The sequence below is a fragment of the Pseudochaenichthys georgianus genome, chromosome 15, assembly GCF_902827115.2.
Source record: "Pseudochaenichthys georgianus chromosome 15, fPseGeo1.2, whole genome shotgun sequence".
In the NCBI taxonomy this organism is placed as follows: domain Eukaryota; kingdom Metazoa; phylum Chordata; class Actinopteri; order Perciformes; family Channichthyidae; genus Pseudochaenichthys; species Pseudochaenichthys georgianus.
The window spans coordinates 19,245,476-19,263,527 of NC_047517.1; the positions used below are offsets into that span (position 1 = coordinate 19,245,476).

At 44.2% G+C, this 18,052-nt stretch overlaps 1 protein-coding gene across 2 annotated transcripts in view; it reads left to right on the top strand.

Moving 5' to 3' along the window:
• Positions 1-18,052, top strand: part of unc5b (unc-5 netrin receptor B) — a 50,410-nt gene that overhangs the window by 16,812 nt on the left and 15,546 nt on the right. For both annotated transcript variants that reach the window (XM_034101026.2, XM_034101027.2), the window contains exons 2-6: positions 15,014-15,244; positions 15,510-15,653; positions 16,025-16,128; positions 17,103-17,283; positions 17,796-17,963. In XM_034101026.2, the coding sequence (XP_033956917.1) occupies positions 15,014-15,244; positions 15,510-15,653; positions 16,025-16,128; positions 17,103-17,283; positions 17,796-17,963 (828 nt within the window). The remainder of the gene's footprint in view (positions 1-15,013; positions 15,245-15,509; positions 15,654-16,024; positions 16,129-17,102; positions 17,284-17,795; positions 17,964-18,052) is intronic.

Here is an 18,052-nt window from a genome sequence, read left to right on the forward strand (position 1 = left end):
CCCTTTTTGTCTCTAGTCAGGGTGTGTGTGTGTGTGTGTGTGTGTGTGTGTGTGTGTGTGTGTGTGTGTGTGTGTGTGTGTGTGTGTGTGTGTGTGTGTGTGTGTGTGTGTGTGTGTGTGTGTGTGTGTGTGTGTGTGTGTGTGTGTGTGTGTGTGTGTGTGTGTGTGTGTGTGTGTGTGTGCTGCAGTGAGGGTTTGTCAGTGAGTACGTGTACCCCCTGCGGACCTCTTTGCAGGGGTGCTGTCTCATGTCGAGCGGTGTGTTTGAGAAGCTTGTCGAGGTAAAGCTCCTGTCAGCGCCTGGCCGGAGGGAGTGTACTGATGAAAGGCCTCTTCATCATCCTAATGGGATACACAAACCTCTTAACCAGCACTGCTGCCATGGCATGGAGGGAGGGAGAGAGAGAGAGAGAGCACAGAGAGCACAGAGAGCACAGAGAGAGCACAGAGAGAGCACAGAGAGCCAGGCCACACACGCCAAGGAGGTCAGACATTTTTTATAGTGTAAACAAAAACAATGCTGTTAGAAGAGGAGGAGGGGGCGTGACCCTGGGTTAGATCAGGTTGTGAGAGGTTCAGGGGGCCATGGCCATCAGCATTAGCGTTACAGAGGGTTAATGCCCAACGGAGCTACCACCAAGCACCACATTCCCACTGGCAAAGACTCAGAAATAGGACTAGAAATATCACACATTTTACACATTTAAATAAACAAAATAGAGACAAAAAAACGTATGGAAAAAAGGCATCACTTTGACCACATCTTCCCTTTTATTCAGAAACACATCTTCACATTCACACCCCCTTAGGACACATTTTAATAACTTTGACTTTTTACTTACAGTCATCCTTAAGTTAAATGTTCTATTTATCCCATGCTTGTATTTATGAACAAATACCTGCTGGGCTAATGACAGTCCCCTCCAGATGTCCTTTCTTTCAAGTGCTAATTTGAAAATGCCTAAACGCTGTCGAGCTACACAAAGATGGGGAACGTACATCTTCAGCGAGGCAGTTTTTTGTGTTTGTTGAATAAATTATAATATCTCACTTTTTCGTTTGCAGACTTATTCTATATGTTGGCACGAAGGACAGAACAAATTTTAACCGACATCTGTTGAGCATGCACTGCATGAGTTGGGTTTAAGGGATCACAAGACTTTTCTAGCAGATACGATTTGAGTCAGGCGAGAGGAGGATGCACGGTCAGGGTGTGGATCAAAGCACCGGCCCCGCGGCGGGGGAGGGGGGGGGGGAAGAGAAGGAGGAGAGTGAGAAAGGAGGAGAAGAAACCAGAGAGAGATTGGGAAAGAGTCTCTCAACATTATTGTCACCGTGTCACACACTCCGGCCACTCAGTGTCACCATCAGTCTGTATTGGCCCTGGGCGTCTAGCGGGTGACACTCTGACTCTCCGTCCATCCATCTCCCCCTGTTTCAGCTTATACACAGGCATGTTTTCTCCCTCATTCGCAGCCGCATATTCTTTTTATGTTATGATATGCCGAGGGGATTCTCGTCATGCTCTCTTCATCACTGCTCTCCATCACAGCCATTCCTGCCAGTCCAGTCATATTGGCCGAGGCTCTTGGGTGTCCTCTTTTCCCGTTATAGCCGAGTCACTATCCTGATCCCCGGGTCAAGGACGTGTTCCCGAAGCATCGTCGAAGAGAAACGAAAAAACAGGCAGAAACCAAAGCCTCATGAATGATTGATGCGTGAGTGCTGACTCATCACACAGGAGAAATAAACCAACATTTGACCTAAAACATAACAAGATTTACATCCGGAGATGCACACCGGTCGTCCGGGCTGCCGATACATTTGCAGCAACGCTACCAGTCTCTTTGTGCAATGCAGAGTTATCATTTCTCACTGTTTCGCAATCTCTTAGCAGCTGAGATGGCCAGATATGGAAAACTTGGCCTGGCCTAAACTGATAGTCTGCAAGATGCTTGTGCTTTAGTTATTACTTTTCTGTTTTGTTTCTGCACCTGGCAGTCAAACAGCGTGGTGTGTTTGTGCCTTCCTATCTTCAACTGCACATTTCCCTCTGATGTTTTACTTTATCTGGGTTTATATTTTTTCCCTTTCTTGCTGTCGAATTGAAAAAAACACGCAAAGTACCTCAATAACTATGAGGAAAATGCAAAAATAACTCGTGTTTTTGAAAATGTGAGCAAACGTGACTCAACATGTGCTAATAAATAATAAATAAAATCAGATCTGACCACAAGACGTTTGGATGGAAAACCTGTATTCCCCTTTCCTCCTTTGGCCTGATTTGAGCAAGTGTGTCCGAGTTGAGGCAGGGGCCAGAGGGAAATTTATTTTTGAGAGAATGATGAAGCGAGGTAAAAGGGGAGTGAGAGAAAAAGATCAGAAGGATAAAACAACCATTAGCTTCAGCACAGGACTACTGTTGCTTACAAGACCCCGACATGTGCGGGGCGAGGAGATTCAATCTCACCTCCATGTTCTACCTCTCCATTTGTCCTCCTCTGCTATCGCCACATCACCTCCAGTCATCTATCTCCTCCAACATGGATTTTCTGACTATTAGTGCCCTAATCTTTTCTCTTCCTTGTCTACCTCTGTCTCCCCTTGCTATCTGTCTATTTCTATCCCAACCTTTTCTCATTTTTATTTTCTAAAATGTTTTTTAAATCATTGGCTTTTAAATAATCCCTGTTATTCAAGCAATTATTCAATATTTAATCATTGGTTATCCTAAAGTATCATTTTCGGAAATGTTGCTGCTTGTCGGCTGTTTTTGGAATATTAATGCGATTGCATCATTGCAGACATACAATGGGCGGTATATTCTGCAATTTAATTTGCCCAATTTGCCAAGCTCACAAACCATCTCTCTGTCACACACACATACACACACATTTCACACACAGAGGCTAGCCCACAGCATGTTGCTTGTTATGTACCGCATGTCTAGGGATTTCTCTGATGCAAGGGGACGCAATGAAGGAACAGAGTGACGCCAACCCCGCTGTGTTTGTGTGGAGTGTGAACGTGTGTCTGCCTGGGCACATGTGTTGTTGTTTTATTTTCCTCTCACTTTGTTTGTCTGTGTATTGTCAACTCTGTCACAATGACTTGGTAACTATAGTTATTTGTGAGTGGGGATATCTGGCATCTGTTCGCATCTATGACAAGGAGGTCTGCTCTGGTCTTCACATGGCGTCCGACCCTCTGTTTCTGGCGGTGACTTGTATCGCTCGTCCTGTGTGTGGCCCGTCGATCCGCTGTCAATCCGGCTCATCTCCTCATCTGTTCATTAGCATGACAGAGGAGCCCTCCTGCCAAAGCAGTTAGTCACAAGAATCAGCCCCTGTCACAACACATTACACCAGCAGGCATCTCTAATAGCACTGGCAGTCGTGGCAACCATAGCCAATGCCCACAGTACGCACACACACTCACACACTCGGACCAATCAAGAGTTGCACTTGATCTGCACCATGGGAGTGTTTCTGTCTCCCTCCATCTCCTTCTACCCTGCTCCTTCCATCCACATATCCTGCCTCCTTCCTTCCTTCCCATCTAGCATGGCGATAGCCTTTTCATTAATCCCCTCCCTCCTTACCCTCTCCCTCCATCATCGCCTTACATCAGCCAGGTTAACTGTACTTACCCCTCCATCCCTCCCAATTTTTTTTTGTCCATTCCCAAAAAGTGTCTCCCTGACTATCTCTATTTCTGTCTCCCTTCTTCCTGTTCTCTGTCTTCATAATGCTGGAAGAGATCAAGACTTTTCATTTTTAACCCATCACTCTTCCCCCCATGATGGTTTGTTCTCTTTCTCTTTCTCTCTCGAACCCCCCAACACTCTCCTCTCTCTCTTCATTATCACCTGCTCAGGATGTCGAATGTGATTTGTACAGGAAGTTTGATCCGGCCCGCTTCCTGTCTCCAAGGAGCCGAGTTGTCATATCAAATAATAAAACGTGCATATGCTGTGGCGCTTTTTGCCGTCTCTTCTCACAGTCACAGTTCATGCCTCCCGACTCTACATATTGCCATGTAACAATTACACGCGATGTTGGGCCGGATACAGCTATATTCAATTTCTCTTTTATATTCTCTTCATTTTAAGACAAACAAATAGTCAACTTCAAATTCCCATCTATATCTCCTGTTACCCAGGTGTATTGAATGATGAATTGTGTGGGTTGTGACGTTCATTATTAGCAAAGGTAACGCACACTAAACACTATATAAGAGCAGATTTGTGCCTTGTGTAAAAACGTTGGCAAATACTTAATAGTTAGAGAGCCGACACCAAAACCGGATATAAGAAGAACTATTAAGAACTAAATAACCTATACAACGACAAACTTGGTTTTTCATACCGTCAGTTCTGGGGTTAAAAGCAAAAGGCCTGGATCCCCAAAGCATCTAAGAGCAGTGTGCTAGCCATTCAGAGTACACTTTTTCTTTTGTTAATGTGATCAATCGACCAACAAATATGATAATCAAAGTTCCTCACATTTAATACTTATTTTTCTTTGCAATAAAAATGATTTGCCGACTATGAAAACAGGATATTTATTGCTTATCTTTTTAAGAGTGATCTCTTGTCTTACTTATGAAAAGATTGGTGAATCCCAGAAATCAATGGGTTCCACAACAAAAGCAGCAGACATGTGTTTCTATATCGCTTCCAACTAGAGCCAATGTGATATTCTGAGAGCTTAAATAACTGTAAATTAGTCCCATGCTGAATATGTGCTTGAAATCAAATGAGAGGGTAGCAGAGCCCGAGACTGTTGGTTGATGCAACAATTGTCGGTGTTTGGGTGAAAGACGTGTAATTTGACTGTCTGTGTGTCTCCAGTTTTACCAGAATCCCTGACTGGGGTGGACTTACTGGTTTTGTTGAGGTTTGTTTATGTGTGAGGTCAACCCCACCCTTACTTTGTGTGTGTCTTTGTGTAAGAGACAGAAAAGTGGGGTGATAATGAGCAGATATCTGCCTGTAAGGCAGGAGCTGTCAAGTCTTGTCTCAAGGAGTGGCCATCAGGATTGACTGGCATTTGACAACAACTTCCCCCCACCCAGTCATATTTACACAAACATAAGCACAGACATATACCTAGAGTAGGGATACCCGTAGAAGTAGTATTAGTGGTCATTATGAATTGACAAATATAGCTTTTGATATAAAGTATGTGCATAACCCTGCCTTGTTTAGAAATGTAATTAAGATTTTCCATACAATTTATTCCTCAATAAGAGATCTTTAGGCAACAGTGTGTGTGTGTGTGTGTGTGTGTGTGTGTGTGTGTGTGTGTGTGTGTGTGTGTGTGTGTGTGTGTGTGTGTGTGTGTGTGTGTGTGTGTGTGTGTGTGTGTGTGTGTGTGTGTGTGTGTGTGTGTGTGTGTGTGTGTGTGTGTGTGTGTGTGTGTGTGTGTGTGTGTGTGTGTGTGTGTGTGTGTGTGTGTGTGTGTGTGTGTGTGTGTGTGTGTGTGTGTGTGTGTGTGTGTGTGTGTGTGTGTGTGTGTGTGTGTGGTGTGTGGCAATCAGTTGGAGGAGCAATGAGAGAGGACAGAAGAGTGACCTGGTGAAGGGACGGGGAGGGCCGCAAATTTGGGAGAGAGGTGGATCAGAGGACAGGAGCAGGGGGGGAAACAGAGCCTATACAAGTACAGTGGGATGGGGGTGAAGAGGGGGGGGGGGCAGGGTAGAGTGGGTAATTACAGGGGCCCAGAGAGGAGAGGCCTGTAATCAGCCTGCCCTCAGGAAGGAATGCAGCTCATCTTCTCATGTAATTACTGCCATTTAAATGGCCCCGGCTTCCAAACACTCATCCCACTGTACTGCTCACCTATACACTATACAGACGTGCGTGCAAACACACACACACACACACACACACATTTGCTGCGAGACAATTGGTGACAGAGAAGGAGAGATTGTCTACAAAACTTCCAAATGGAGGAAGTGAGGTGGCAAAAGAAAGACAGACAACAGACACGACGTGTGTGTCTCTGTGTGTGTGCATCATAATGGCTGTGTAGACCACAGACCTCTAGAGGAGCCAGCTCCATGTGAACACCCACCATGGCAACTGGCCACTCTGGGTGAATTTGCGCAACTCTCATCAAGCAGCTGCACAGTGGTGGAGCAGACGAGCAGTGGCGCCTCACACCACACGCACGCACGCACGCACGCACACACACACATACACACACAGAAACTCATTCTACCATATAAGTTTGACCTGCAAGTAATAGTTGTGACATTGGTCTGTAATTTCGGGAGGATAATAGGAGAACAACATAGTCTCACCCACTCTGTCTCCTCTCCCTCCCTGTCTCCTCACCCCTCTGTCTTCCCCTCTGATAGTGATTGATAGTGCCGCTTGTGTATGCCTGTGTTCCCATGCAGTAGGTGGCCGTCGGGGCACACACAAACAGCGCAGGGCCACTTCTTGATGGGCTATGATTAATGAGCTCCAGGAGGGGGGGGAGTGGCGCCCCCTAGTTGTGATAGAGCACACTTTCAGCCACCATGTGGGCTCCCCCCCCCCTCCTCCCCAACAACTATAGGCGCTTTCACACCAAGTACTTTTCCCAGGAATAGTTCCCGCAACTTTTATTTCCTGGAACTATCTAGTAAATCGCGTTCACACCGGAATAAGGCCCTGAGGGAGCCGCTGACGTCACTTCTTTTTCTTCTTCTGCTTTGGGTTTACTGGCAGGCCGCAAACAACTTCATGCCGTATACTGCCACCCGAAGTCCCCGGCCGGAAGTCCCCGGAGTTGGGGAGTTTCTACTGAAGCCTTCCGAGTAAATCACCAGAACGCAGACACCTCCTCATCACTCTCCCGCTCCCATGTTTTATTTTGTGTTGCCATAAGTTAGTCTCTCTCCGTTTGTGCGCTGGGCTAATGCTAATAATGCTGATGCGAGCAAAGAAAATGGCGGCTTCACAAAAACTTTTCAGAGTTTTACGGGGCGTGGTTTGCAATTTGGCCAGCCAATCAGAAATTGGAACCTTTTTCTCCCCAGGAAAGGGGTGAAAAGATTCCCAAAAAAAGTTCTAGTTCCAGATGTTTTTGGTGTGAACGCAAAATCCCAGGAACTATCGGAACTATTCCTGGGAAAAGTACTCCGGTATGAAAGCGCCTATTGTCTATCTTGCAAAAATATTTTTCAAATGCTCCAGTAGCAGCGTTGGAATCACAGCAACACCACAAGCGCAAATCCTCTTAGCGCTCCCACTCTCGCAGTCACACTCACCCACACACTCCAAAACACAGTCACAGAAGCTCCCTTGCATACAGTTGGCAAATGTAATCCATAGTTAGTTACAAACACGCCCCTGCTACCTCTCACACACACAGTATGGATGCAGTGTGGGTCGATGTGAAAAACATTCTGCGGTACTATTCACCCAGTTATCAGTTGAAAAACACTCCTGACTGTCACTCTCTCATTGCGCCATATTTACTGTCTGGAACCATGCAGTTAGATAACTTGTTTACTTGTGTGTGTCTGCAATGTGGCTAATCCTCCAACAACTCCAACTGATTAAGTGTCATTATAACCAACTTACCTAATGCTCATAGGTAAAAGGGAGACGGAAGGTTAGTCTGTTTGAAAAAGGGCAGGTCACACTTCATTAGCAATTACAGGGTTGAAGGGCAACACACCTTGCAGCTACGAGTGGGGGATAACACTATGGACAAGAAGATCTGTAAATGAGTTCTTGCAAGCCTTTCCATTTGCTTTGTGTGCGTGTGTGTGTGTGTGTGTGTGTGTGTGTGTGTGTGTGTGTGTGTGTGTGTGTGTGTGTGTGTGTGTGTGTGTGTGTGTGTGTGTGTGTGTGGTGTGTGTGTGTGTGTGTGTGTGTGTGTGTGTGTGTGTGTGTGTGTGTGTGTGTGTGTGTGTGTGTGTGTGTGTGTGTGTGTGTGTGTGTGTGTGTGTGTGTGTGTGTGTGCGTGTGTGTGTGACTGAGATCATGTCCTCAGGCTTGCTCTCTCTCCTCCTGCCACCCGGACATGTTGGATGGACGAGCGAAGCATTTCTGTCACTCTGCATCTCCATCACCCGTTCGGCCTTCTCACTCTGCCAATCTGCTTTCCAGTCTCCTGTCACCTCCCTCCCTCTTTCTCTCTCTTTCTCACTCTCACACACAAACACTCACCTTTTCTTTCCCTCCTTCCTGCTCGAGCTCACACAGATTTCAACTTTTTTTACTCCCTTGCATCTACTCGAGTACACGCCTTGCACAATCAATTACATACTCACCCCCCATAGGTGGCACAGAGAGAGGAGGGTTCACACTGGCACAGATATAGCCACTTTGCTGACACCATTTTTTGCATGTTGGATCCAATCTAAGGTGTGACATTTCCATTGCAATGATGATGAACCTCCAACAACTCTCCACAAGCTCCCGTAACAATTATTTTTGATTTAGTGATTATTAGGCAACAATATTTGGCTGGTTTGGATTATTTTTTTTGGTCATAAGGAAAGAAAAAGCTAGTCAAACATGTGTTTTTGTGTACTGTTGTGTCCAAAGTTAATATTTGGAAGCAAACAATGTTAGCAGTATGTGCTAGCCATGCATCGAACACACTCAATAGAAAAGAAGGATCGCATATGTGAAAACAAGACGCCAACAAAAAAATGTTATCACATTTTTGGTTTACTACAAAAGTAAAAGACAGCTATATGGTTTAGAAGGAATTATTCAGATTAGACATATGTTATTTTTTAATCTCCAGAAGGAGGAGACTCCACAGGTTGAATAAATAAGCCTGATTGTATAGAAATCAATGACAAACTAACCCCAACTCACTTTATTTATTACCTCAGTATACAATTTCCTTATGGATTTTTGGTCTCAATCAAAGTTGTTTTCGTTACACCTTGTAGTCAATGGTCCCAATTATGAAATGGTTTTACTTTGCTTAACCTTCTTGTGTTACTTCTGGTTAAAACAAACTATGAAGTATCTGGCCAAAATTCCTTTTGGATCCTTTAAAACGATAGTCTACAAACCAATGGCCATGGGGGACATCATTTTGACAATGTCTACTTCTCATTTACTGTTAGTGGTATTGACACTATTTATTAATCTGTACAGCACTACGATGTGCTGAGCTAATTAGAGAAATTCCACTATGAAGGATTTTCTCAAGTTTGTAGCTAGAAAAAGTGTTTTTACGAAGCCTATCTACTTTGTCTTGTTTCCAGTTTTGCCTTACACATCTTGGACCTGTTGCTGTGGGCAACAAGGCATACAAAGATGCTATTAAAAAATGTTTTATTATCTGACTGGGCAAAATGTAAGAAATTATTTACCATCAGAACTTTTTATATCTGAAAAAGGTCATTTTACTTGTTAGAGGGGGGAAAACTGAAAGGGCTAGAGGCAGAAAAGGGAGGTAAGGAAGAATCAAGGAGAACCAGAGGAGGAATGTGTGCGCTCGCCTTTGTGAGACATGGAGTCTGTTAGTTAGAGAGTAACCGTGGTGAGTACAAAGAAACAGGCTGCAGAGGCATGTGGAGCCGCCGCAGGTGCACATCTTGGTGCCGGTTTCAAAATATCCAAACTACTTTCAAGACCAACGTGTCAAAGGGCTTTATGGGAGAGCACACCGAGTTGGATCTGTGTCGCTATTAGCAGGATGTCAAATTTGGCTTCCTGCCTCTTGTTGCCTCACAGCTACCACGATGAAGTGAAAATAACGGCGTGGCTGTTAGTCACTGGTGAATCAACAGCGTTCTCCATTAAAAGATGACCAGGTTTACCGCCTGCCTGTGCTGGAAAGGGTTTTATACACCCCAAGTGTTTGTGCGAGTGTGTGTTCAGTCAGATGGGTAAACTGCATGACTCTTCACACTTGTTCTGCCATTGTTGATGTGAGAAGTGATGCTGTGTGGCTCCGTCCTGCTCTCATGTCGCCTCATGCCCTGCCTGATGCCAACACAAACATGTCCCGCTCACACGTTTTTCCATCAAACTCTTCATCCCAATCTTGACACTTGCTTTTTTTCTCAGCCTCGTCACTTCATCTTTTTTCCTTGCCGCTGTTTCCTTCTCTGTCCCCCCTGTAGCAAGTTTTTTTTCAGGCTGATGAAGATGAGGTCTGTCTGCATATCAATCACTCAATGTAATTGTCCTTTAAGGAAAGCAAGGAGAGACTGTCTCCCTCGATCCATCTTGTGTCTTTCGACCTGCCGTGCGCGACCCTACCCTGGGGCTTCATTGCAAGAATGATGATAATGAGGTAGATCTGGTGAGGGATGATGAATCTGCTCAGCCCTGTCAATGCTACATAATGGATGCTGATCACTCTATTTATTGGCCTTGTTTCCTCTGTCACCTGCAGTGTTGTCATATTGGACTGTCTGTCCTCACAGCTGTTTGTCCTTAGTGGGCTCAGTGAACCGGTTGAGCTTCATGGCTGCGGGCTATGGTTCTCTCTCTCTATGCGTGTGTGTTTGTGTTTATCGCTGTAGGATGTCATTTGAAGTCTGGTGGAGCTTCACAAAGTGCTTTGAATCCAGCAGGCTGGAGGGAAGGAGGACTGGAGTCAGGGGAGGGCCGGAATAAAAGCACTCCCAAGTCAGACTCCAATCTGGGAAGGGGGAGGGCGGAGGTGGGATGCTGTGCTTTTGTTTGTTTGATTTCGAAGCCTAAGAAAAAAACCTGACCCCTTGTTTTTTTATTGTCCCTTTCTCATTGTTTAGTTTCTTCAAAGTGTTCTTCCTCCAATTCTCTCTTGCTCTTTTCCCCCCTACCTCTCAGTGTTGGGATAGTGATGGCACTGGAGGGGACAGTAATGACTAACTGACTGTAAAGGTAATGATAAAGTACAGATGCTTTAGATTCCTCTCTGGCTAGAGGCGCTAGGGCTAAGAAAATTACAGTCGTCCATGTGTGTGTGAGAATGAGAGGCGAATGAAAAGAGAGGGTGGAGAAAAAGACACAGGGCAGAAAGAATAACAGAGACAGTTCCCCAGCCTGGCTGAGACAAAGACAGACATTTTCTATGATTCATTTTCCTCGCCAGTTATTATAGCAGTGAGAGTTGTGTGTTTGTGTGCTCTCCGTCGTGCCTTTCCTCTCCACTTGTCGATTAGAGTCTCTTGACCCGTCTTTGACCAGCCTTCCTGTCTTCCCATCTTGTCACCTCTGTCCAGATTCCTTCTATCTCTCTCCCACGCATGCCTGGCTTGTAGTGTGGCCTCGCTTCACCACTGTTACTCCGACTCTCGGTTACACTGCGCTGAAGCTCTGACCTCCAGCACCGAAGAAGGGGACTCCCTACGCCATTTGCATGCAGCATCCATGAATAAGAGTGGGAGAGAAGTTACTGGATAAGCATAGGTTGTCATCTGGTGTCTGAGTCTCCATGCGTGTGTTCTTTCAATTGTGTTCAAAGAATACCCAGAAGCCTGTGTTTGCTTCCTAGCTGTCTGCTGTCTGTCATTAGAGTAATAAAATACTTGCTGCGCTGCACGACGATGAGTTCTTGTCTTCCTCCATTCCGCACAAATTGCCAGCTGCTGAGCTCTGATGGATGTTTGTATGCTGGCCCAAAAACACAGGTTCCACTTTAAAGCCGCTGCTCCATTATCCCGGGGAGAGACAGAAGCTGTCGGTCTGTCTACTACCTCTGTCATCCAAAAGTGTTTTAATTAAAATGTGCCTCTCTGCAGAGCTCCTCAACAAACATGCACACACTGAACAGTGAACACACAGACAAGGGTTTATCCAAATACACAGAGCTCTCCTCCAATTCTCTCTCGCTCTAAACCACCGTCTCTCTGTGTTTGTCTGTCTCTGCTGCCATTATTCCTCTGCCTTCTTCTTCTCTCTCTCCACGTGCCCCCTCTCATCGGGCCTGCGGATTGACAGGCAGTGTTTTGCAGCCGATGTTTGAACACAGAGCGATCAATGCCGGACAAAGAGAAAAAGCGGGGGTGAGGGGCAACACAATTGGTTATTGACAGTGAATTCAAAGTCTGAAATACTGGAGGCGACAGCTTAGGAAGAGGAGAGCCAGCGGAAGTGAGGAGAGGAGTTTGAGCGAGGCATATGTGATAAATGTGTTTAATGTTCACGGCGAAGCATCACTGCTGGGTGTGCTTACTTTTATTAATTACATGTGGTTGTGCCGAAAATTGTCAAAAAGTTGTGTTTTCACAATTATAAAGTGTGATTTTGTTATTAATTACAGTTTGTACTTTGGGTTTCAATATTGGTATGCAGTACAATCCCAACCAATAACTACACACTGGGCAGTTTCAAATGGAGTAAGCCAGCAGCAGCTCTGCTGGGATTAATATTGTACACCAAAAACAGCTTTGCTTTAAGAGCAGATTGGTTCAATGTAGATATTGGAAAGGGGTTAGACTTAGAGGATAAAACAATATTTCATCATCTCTCATTTCGATTGTTGGTTGTGTTTTTAACATACTTATGATACATTGCTTTACTGCTATGTACTAAATAACTAATTACTTAAGTAGTTGTGGAATGTTATTAGTGTTACTATATTAACTGTTTATTTATTCTGCGAATTATTCAGTTCCCTCCAAGTCTGCTTCATGGAGGGTAGTTAATCCCTTATTTTAGTCCATGGAGAGGGCCAGCTTCAATGATGTGTCCATTGTTTGCTCTTCTCCACAATGATGCGTCTCGCGTGGAGACAGGCCAAGCAGGGGCAGTGGCAGGTCCTAGATATTTGAAGGGCTAATCATTGTTTCCTTTGGAGATTGTCACCATGGACCTGTTGAGTGCGGTCTGACACTAAATGCTTGATTGTGACAACCTTGGACGCCCATTCCTTTTTCCAACAGATTGGGTCGTTTTCCCCCTAAGTGGTCATCTGGGTTGAATATGTCTTCTTGGATTGTTAGATGTAGAGAATATTTGACCTTGTCCAAGTCATATAGTGTGTTTGTGATCACACGAAGCTAACTCATCATCAAGCCTTTCTGTGTAAATTGTAGACTAATGGGCCAAGTGGAGGAAAGCGTGCAGTGGTGAGGGTTCATTTTGGGGTCATGGGTTAGTAGTAAATCAATGTAGTTGGTGGAAGGTCCTTCTAAGAGACATGTTTGGCTGGAGAGTCAGAGACAGATTAAAGATGACGGGTCACTCCTGGATTGCTGTGAGGCCTGAAGCAGCTTTTGCCCTTTGTACCTGTCCTTTGGCCACAGCGCTGCCAGGCTCAGATCTCTGCTGCTTGAACTTCTTTTATTCCAGACAGCCTTTTCATGGGGAAGGAAATGTAAGTCAAAAGATGGTACCTTCCGTTTATATGAAACGCATTTTCTGGAGCCTCTTGAATCCCTGCTGGCTTTGGTTTGAATCGAGCAACAACTTACTTCCTTCATGCTCTCTGTGTTCCTCTTAGCTTCCCTCTGATGTCTCAGACAATCTTGTCGAGGGGATGGGGGTGGGGGGAAGCGCTCCCTTTCCCAAAATAGGAGATGGTATCTTTCTAAGTAGTTTCTCTTGTTCCCTGGTTGTGGAATAACTGATCAGGATGGGCTCGATACATTTTGAGAAAGTGAACGCTGCAAATGCGTCTGCTTAAACCTCATTGTGGAAAAAGTAGCTGCATCTGACCTTGCACTTCTTTATTTATCCACTGAATGTAGAAAAAACATCGTAGCACTGTAACACTGCAGTGTATTAAAAGCCCCTGAGCTATGCCTGTATGTTTGTGTGTTTTGTCTGCATGAAAGTGTGTGTGTATGTCAAAAGGCTGGAAATCCCCATGCCTTTTTGAGCATGTCCCTGCACTCCATCCAATCTTTCATTTAATGCTTGTTGAATTCTGATTATTTTCCCAAGCAGAGCAGAATTGATATCTGGAGGACAGATCCATTAACAATGTATGTAAACAATCTGAAAGTGATGATAGGTGTTTGATCGTAATTGATGTTAAGAGATTGCATAAAGAAGACAACATTTCTGAAACATATCTTAATAAAGTGCATAGTTGTATTTGTGTAATATACTGAACAAAAAATGTGCTCTTGTAGTAACTGATAATCACATTATAATAATGGTCATATTGTCTTATAGAAATATTATGATTCATTACATAATGGTTATTAAACACGCTATGATCTTTGTAAAAGAAATGTCTGAGCAGTTATGAGAAACGATGATACCTAACCATTATAAGTGCTTATTGAATTCTTTATAATATGCTATGATTAGTGTTTTAAAACATTATGAAAATTGATAAGTGCTTATAACTATAGTCATACAGAGTTCTAAGCAGATCATAATACATAAATAGGTTGATAATGAATTGTATAGTAATTGGCGTCCTACACAGTATCCAAAAGCATTGTAGGTTATTATAACCCTATCAGTACCTACATCGTTCCACTGCTACAAAAACTCGTATAATAGCCAATAAAATTACAGCATTGATTTACTGCCTGGGATCCACCCATCTTTATTAGACGAGTCAGAGATAGAGGTCAGAGATAGAGGTCAGAGATAGAGGTCAGAAATATCGCGTCCTTCCTGCGAGGAGAAGCTCTCAGCAGCGTTGCCAGGAGCAATGTGTCACATCGGAAATGTCAGGGGATATAATGTGTGATCAAAAGGACCTGGTGGAAGGTCAGCCGCTCTCCTCCCAGCTGAGAGGCAAGAGCAGGAGGCCTACATTCACCAGATTGCTGGCAACACAAGGAGGCACAAATGTCCCTTCATTTACAGTCAACTGTCAACACCTTAAATGTGTCTCTGAAATGGATTGGATTGAGACAAGGTGTCACACACACACAGTATTCTCCCTCCAGGTGTGTGATAGCTTATTGATCCCAGAGGGACACATTTGTCACTTTGGTTATTGCTCACCTCTTCAACAGTGAGGTCAGGGTGCCGGATTAGCCACAGAGCGGCCATGAAAATAATGATGGGGTCTTGCTGCTTTGCTCGAGTACGCCTCCAGCAGGCGGAGACTTTAACTCTTTCCATTGATGTTATTCCCTTGTGTGTTTGCAGAGAGCACTGACTACAGCGATGCCGAGGTTCTCCCTGACTCCTTCCCGTCTGCACCGGCGGAGCCTCTCCCAGAATTCCTCCTTGAACCAGAGGACGCTTTCATCGTGAAGAACCGGCCGGTCCAGCTGCGGTGCCGGGCCTCGCCAGCCACCCAGATCTACTTCAAATGTAACGGAGAATGGGTCAATCAAAACGATCACGTCACCAGAGAGAGCCTGGACCAGATCACAGGTACACATTAAGTTATGTACTGTAAACACACACGAAGTAGTGTCACCTTATATTTCACAGACATAAACATCATACTCAATTACAAACATAATTTCCAACTACATAATCCATTAGCTCCCACGGGAGTTTATGTGCACGTTAACTGCATTGGGCCTGCACCCAATGCATTATTTATATGTGCTGTGAAAAACATGGCCCACTAATCTCTCTCTCCTTCACTCTCGCTTTGTCTCTACTTTCCCTCTCTCTGTCTCCCTCTGCTCAGGTCTGGTGGTGCGAGAGGTGGACATCTCGGTTGCGAGGACGCAGGTGGAGGAGCTGTTTGGGTTGGAGGACTACTGGTGCCAGTGTGTGGCCTGGAGCTCGGCTGGCACCACCAAGAGCAACCGGGCCTACGTCCGCATTGCATGTCAGTACCAAGGCTGTGTGTGTGTGTTTGTGTGAGAGGAAGGAAGAGAGACAGCAGAAGGGCAAATGTTTCCGACTTTTTGCTTGTCAAATGTGTCAGCTTAAGTATATATGCAAATAAAGTTGCCATAGCTCCCTATCTAAGTCCCCCGTGGTAATGGGTGGCATGGTGTGATTGACACTATGCATCTTTATGAGGGTGTGAAGGGAAAGAATACTCAACACATTGACAGGGACTTTTGGGGGTCTTTGCCTAGTGGATGTGTGAGTGTTTGTTGTTTATGTTAGTGACATTGGCTGTCACACAGTGTGTCACTGCTGTCACACGGAGCCTTCACTCATTGCTGACGATGTCTGTGTCGCCCCCTGTAGACCTGAGGAAGAACTTTGAGCAGGAGCCACTGGGGCGGGAGGTGCGCCTCGAGCAGGAAGTGCTGCTGCAGTGTCGCCCCCCCGAAGGCATGCCAGCTGCCGAGGTAAACCTCTCCCTCCTCTATCACTTTTGGGGTTCCTTCTCCGGGTTTGATATTGTAGGGTAATGGTTCAAGATTGTTTATATTTATCGCAAGGGAGATGGAAAAGCGGAGATCTAAATAATCATTTATAAAGCAACATAAACATTATATTCAAGGCAAACATTCAAAGGGCTTGCCAATAAAGTGTGAGAGATTTAAGTCTATCCAGCGACATGGCACCATCAAGAAAAAACTCTCAGATAAACATAACGATCAGTGATAATATGCGCTTCTTTTTAAGCAATAAAGCTACATTTGTGTGCTTAAATTTGCTTTGTGTCTTAAAACATTAAGCTGCTTTGACTGCACAACAATCTATCAAACAATTAATTTCTCATTAAACAACAGTGCAATTATATATATAAAAAAATAAAAAAATAAATTCATAAATGTAGATTTGTATTACTCAAGTAAACATTAATGTTCTTCAGACTGTATTGTATTATTAATACTGGCTAAATAACAAGTTGCAAAAAGCTCTGAGCAATAAAAGTATAAAAGCTCATGTGAAGTGATCAAAGTAAGAATACAAAAATGAAAGTGAGAGAAAGCCACAAATTCATATTTTCCTGAGCAAACCCAAAATGATCAAATATTGACTGTGCTGTGTGTGGTGGATAAATAATCTGCAGGTTTATAGTGTTTACTGAATGTCTCTGTGCGTGATGTGCTCACTCGTGTTTATGCATACACACCTGTTGATTTGTACAATGATTCTTCTGAAAAAATATCTCACAAAAGAATTAAAGCAATGCCTCATTCAAAATGTCTTCTGTCGAGAGTACAGACGCTTTTATCGCTTGTTTAATTTAACAACAGAAATGTTGGCTGCTATGTTACTTTTTTCATTTGCATCCATTATCATCCCTTTGTTTGAATATTTCTTTCATCATAGCAAAGTTCTGATTGATGTGTATCTGTGAGTCTCTTTCCAGGTGGACTGGCTGAAAAACGAGGATGTCATAGATCCATTCCAGGACTCCAACTTCCTGATCACCATCGATCATGATCTGATCATCAAACAGGCCAGACTCTCCGACACCGCCAACTACACCTGCATGGCTCGTAACGTGGTGGCAAAAAGACGCAGCAGCACAGCTACTCTTATTGTTTACGGTAATACGCACACTTCTGTGGGAAGGTTTTATGAGATTGGTTTATGAAACATGACAGAACATAAAATCTTCCATGTGTTTCTTGTCAGATCGCTTCAGCGATGCAGTATTTTAGTAATAAAAAGCAGCCTAGAAATGAGAAAATCTTACATTTTAGCAGCTCTGCACCAAGATTAAATGATTGAATGTATCTTGTACTTCTGTGTAAACACTGTTTAAAATGTAAAGGAAATATGAGTCAGATACCACCATACTTATTTGAATTATCAATAGTAAATACTTTCTGTGTTTACAAAGCATATGAGCGTGGTAGGCAGATTGAGAGTGGATAAAAATGTGATGAAAATACAAAAATTAATAATTTATCTGATTTCATCACATATATTTAGCCTGATTTACATTTTAAAACTGGTTTTACTACCTATCTACCATGTCATTACTGTTTAAGTTGACTCGGCGATTAATTGCCAGGCTTGCTCACTCTGCGTGTGTGTTGGTGTGTTTCTCCATCAGTGAGCGGAGGTTGGTCTTCGTGGACTGAATGGTCAGAGTGTAATGCTCGGTGTGGGCGGGGCTGGCAGCGACGAACACGCAGCTGCACCAATCCCGCCCCTCTGAATGGAGGAGCCTTCTGTGAGGGCCCGCCCTTCCAGAGAGTGACCTGCACCACACTGTGCCCAGGTAAGGATGAAATACTCATCTTTACTATTCATAACGTCTTCAGACCAAGTAGTCACGCTTCTGGAATATCAGGACATTTCCCAAATAGG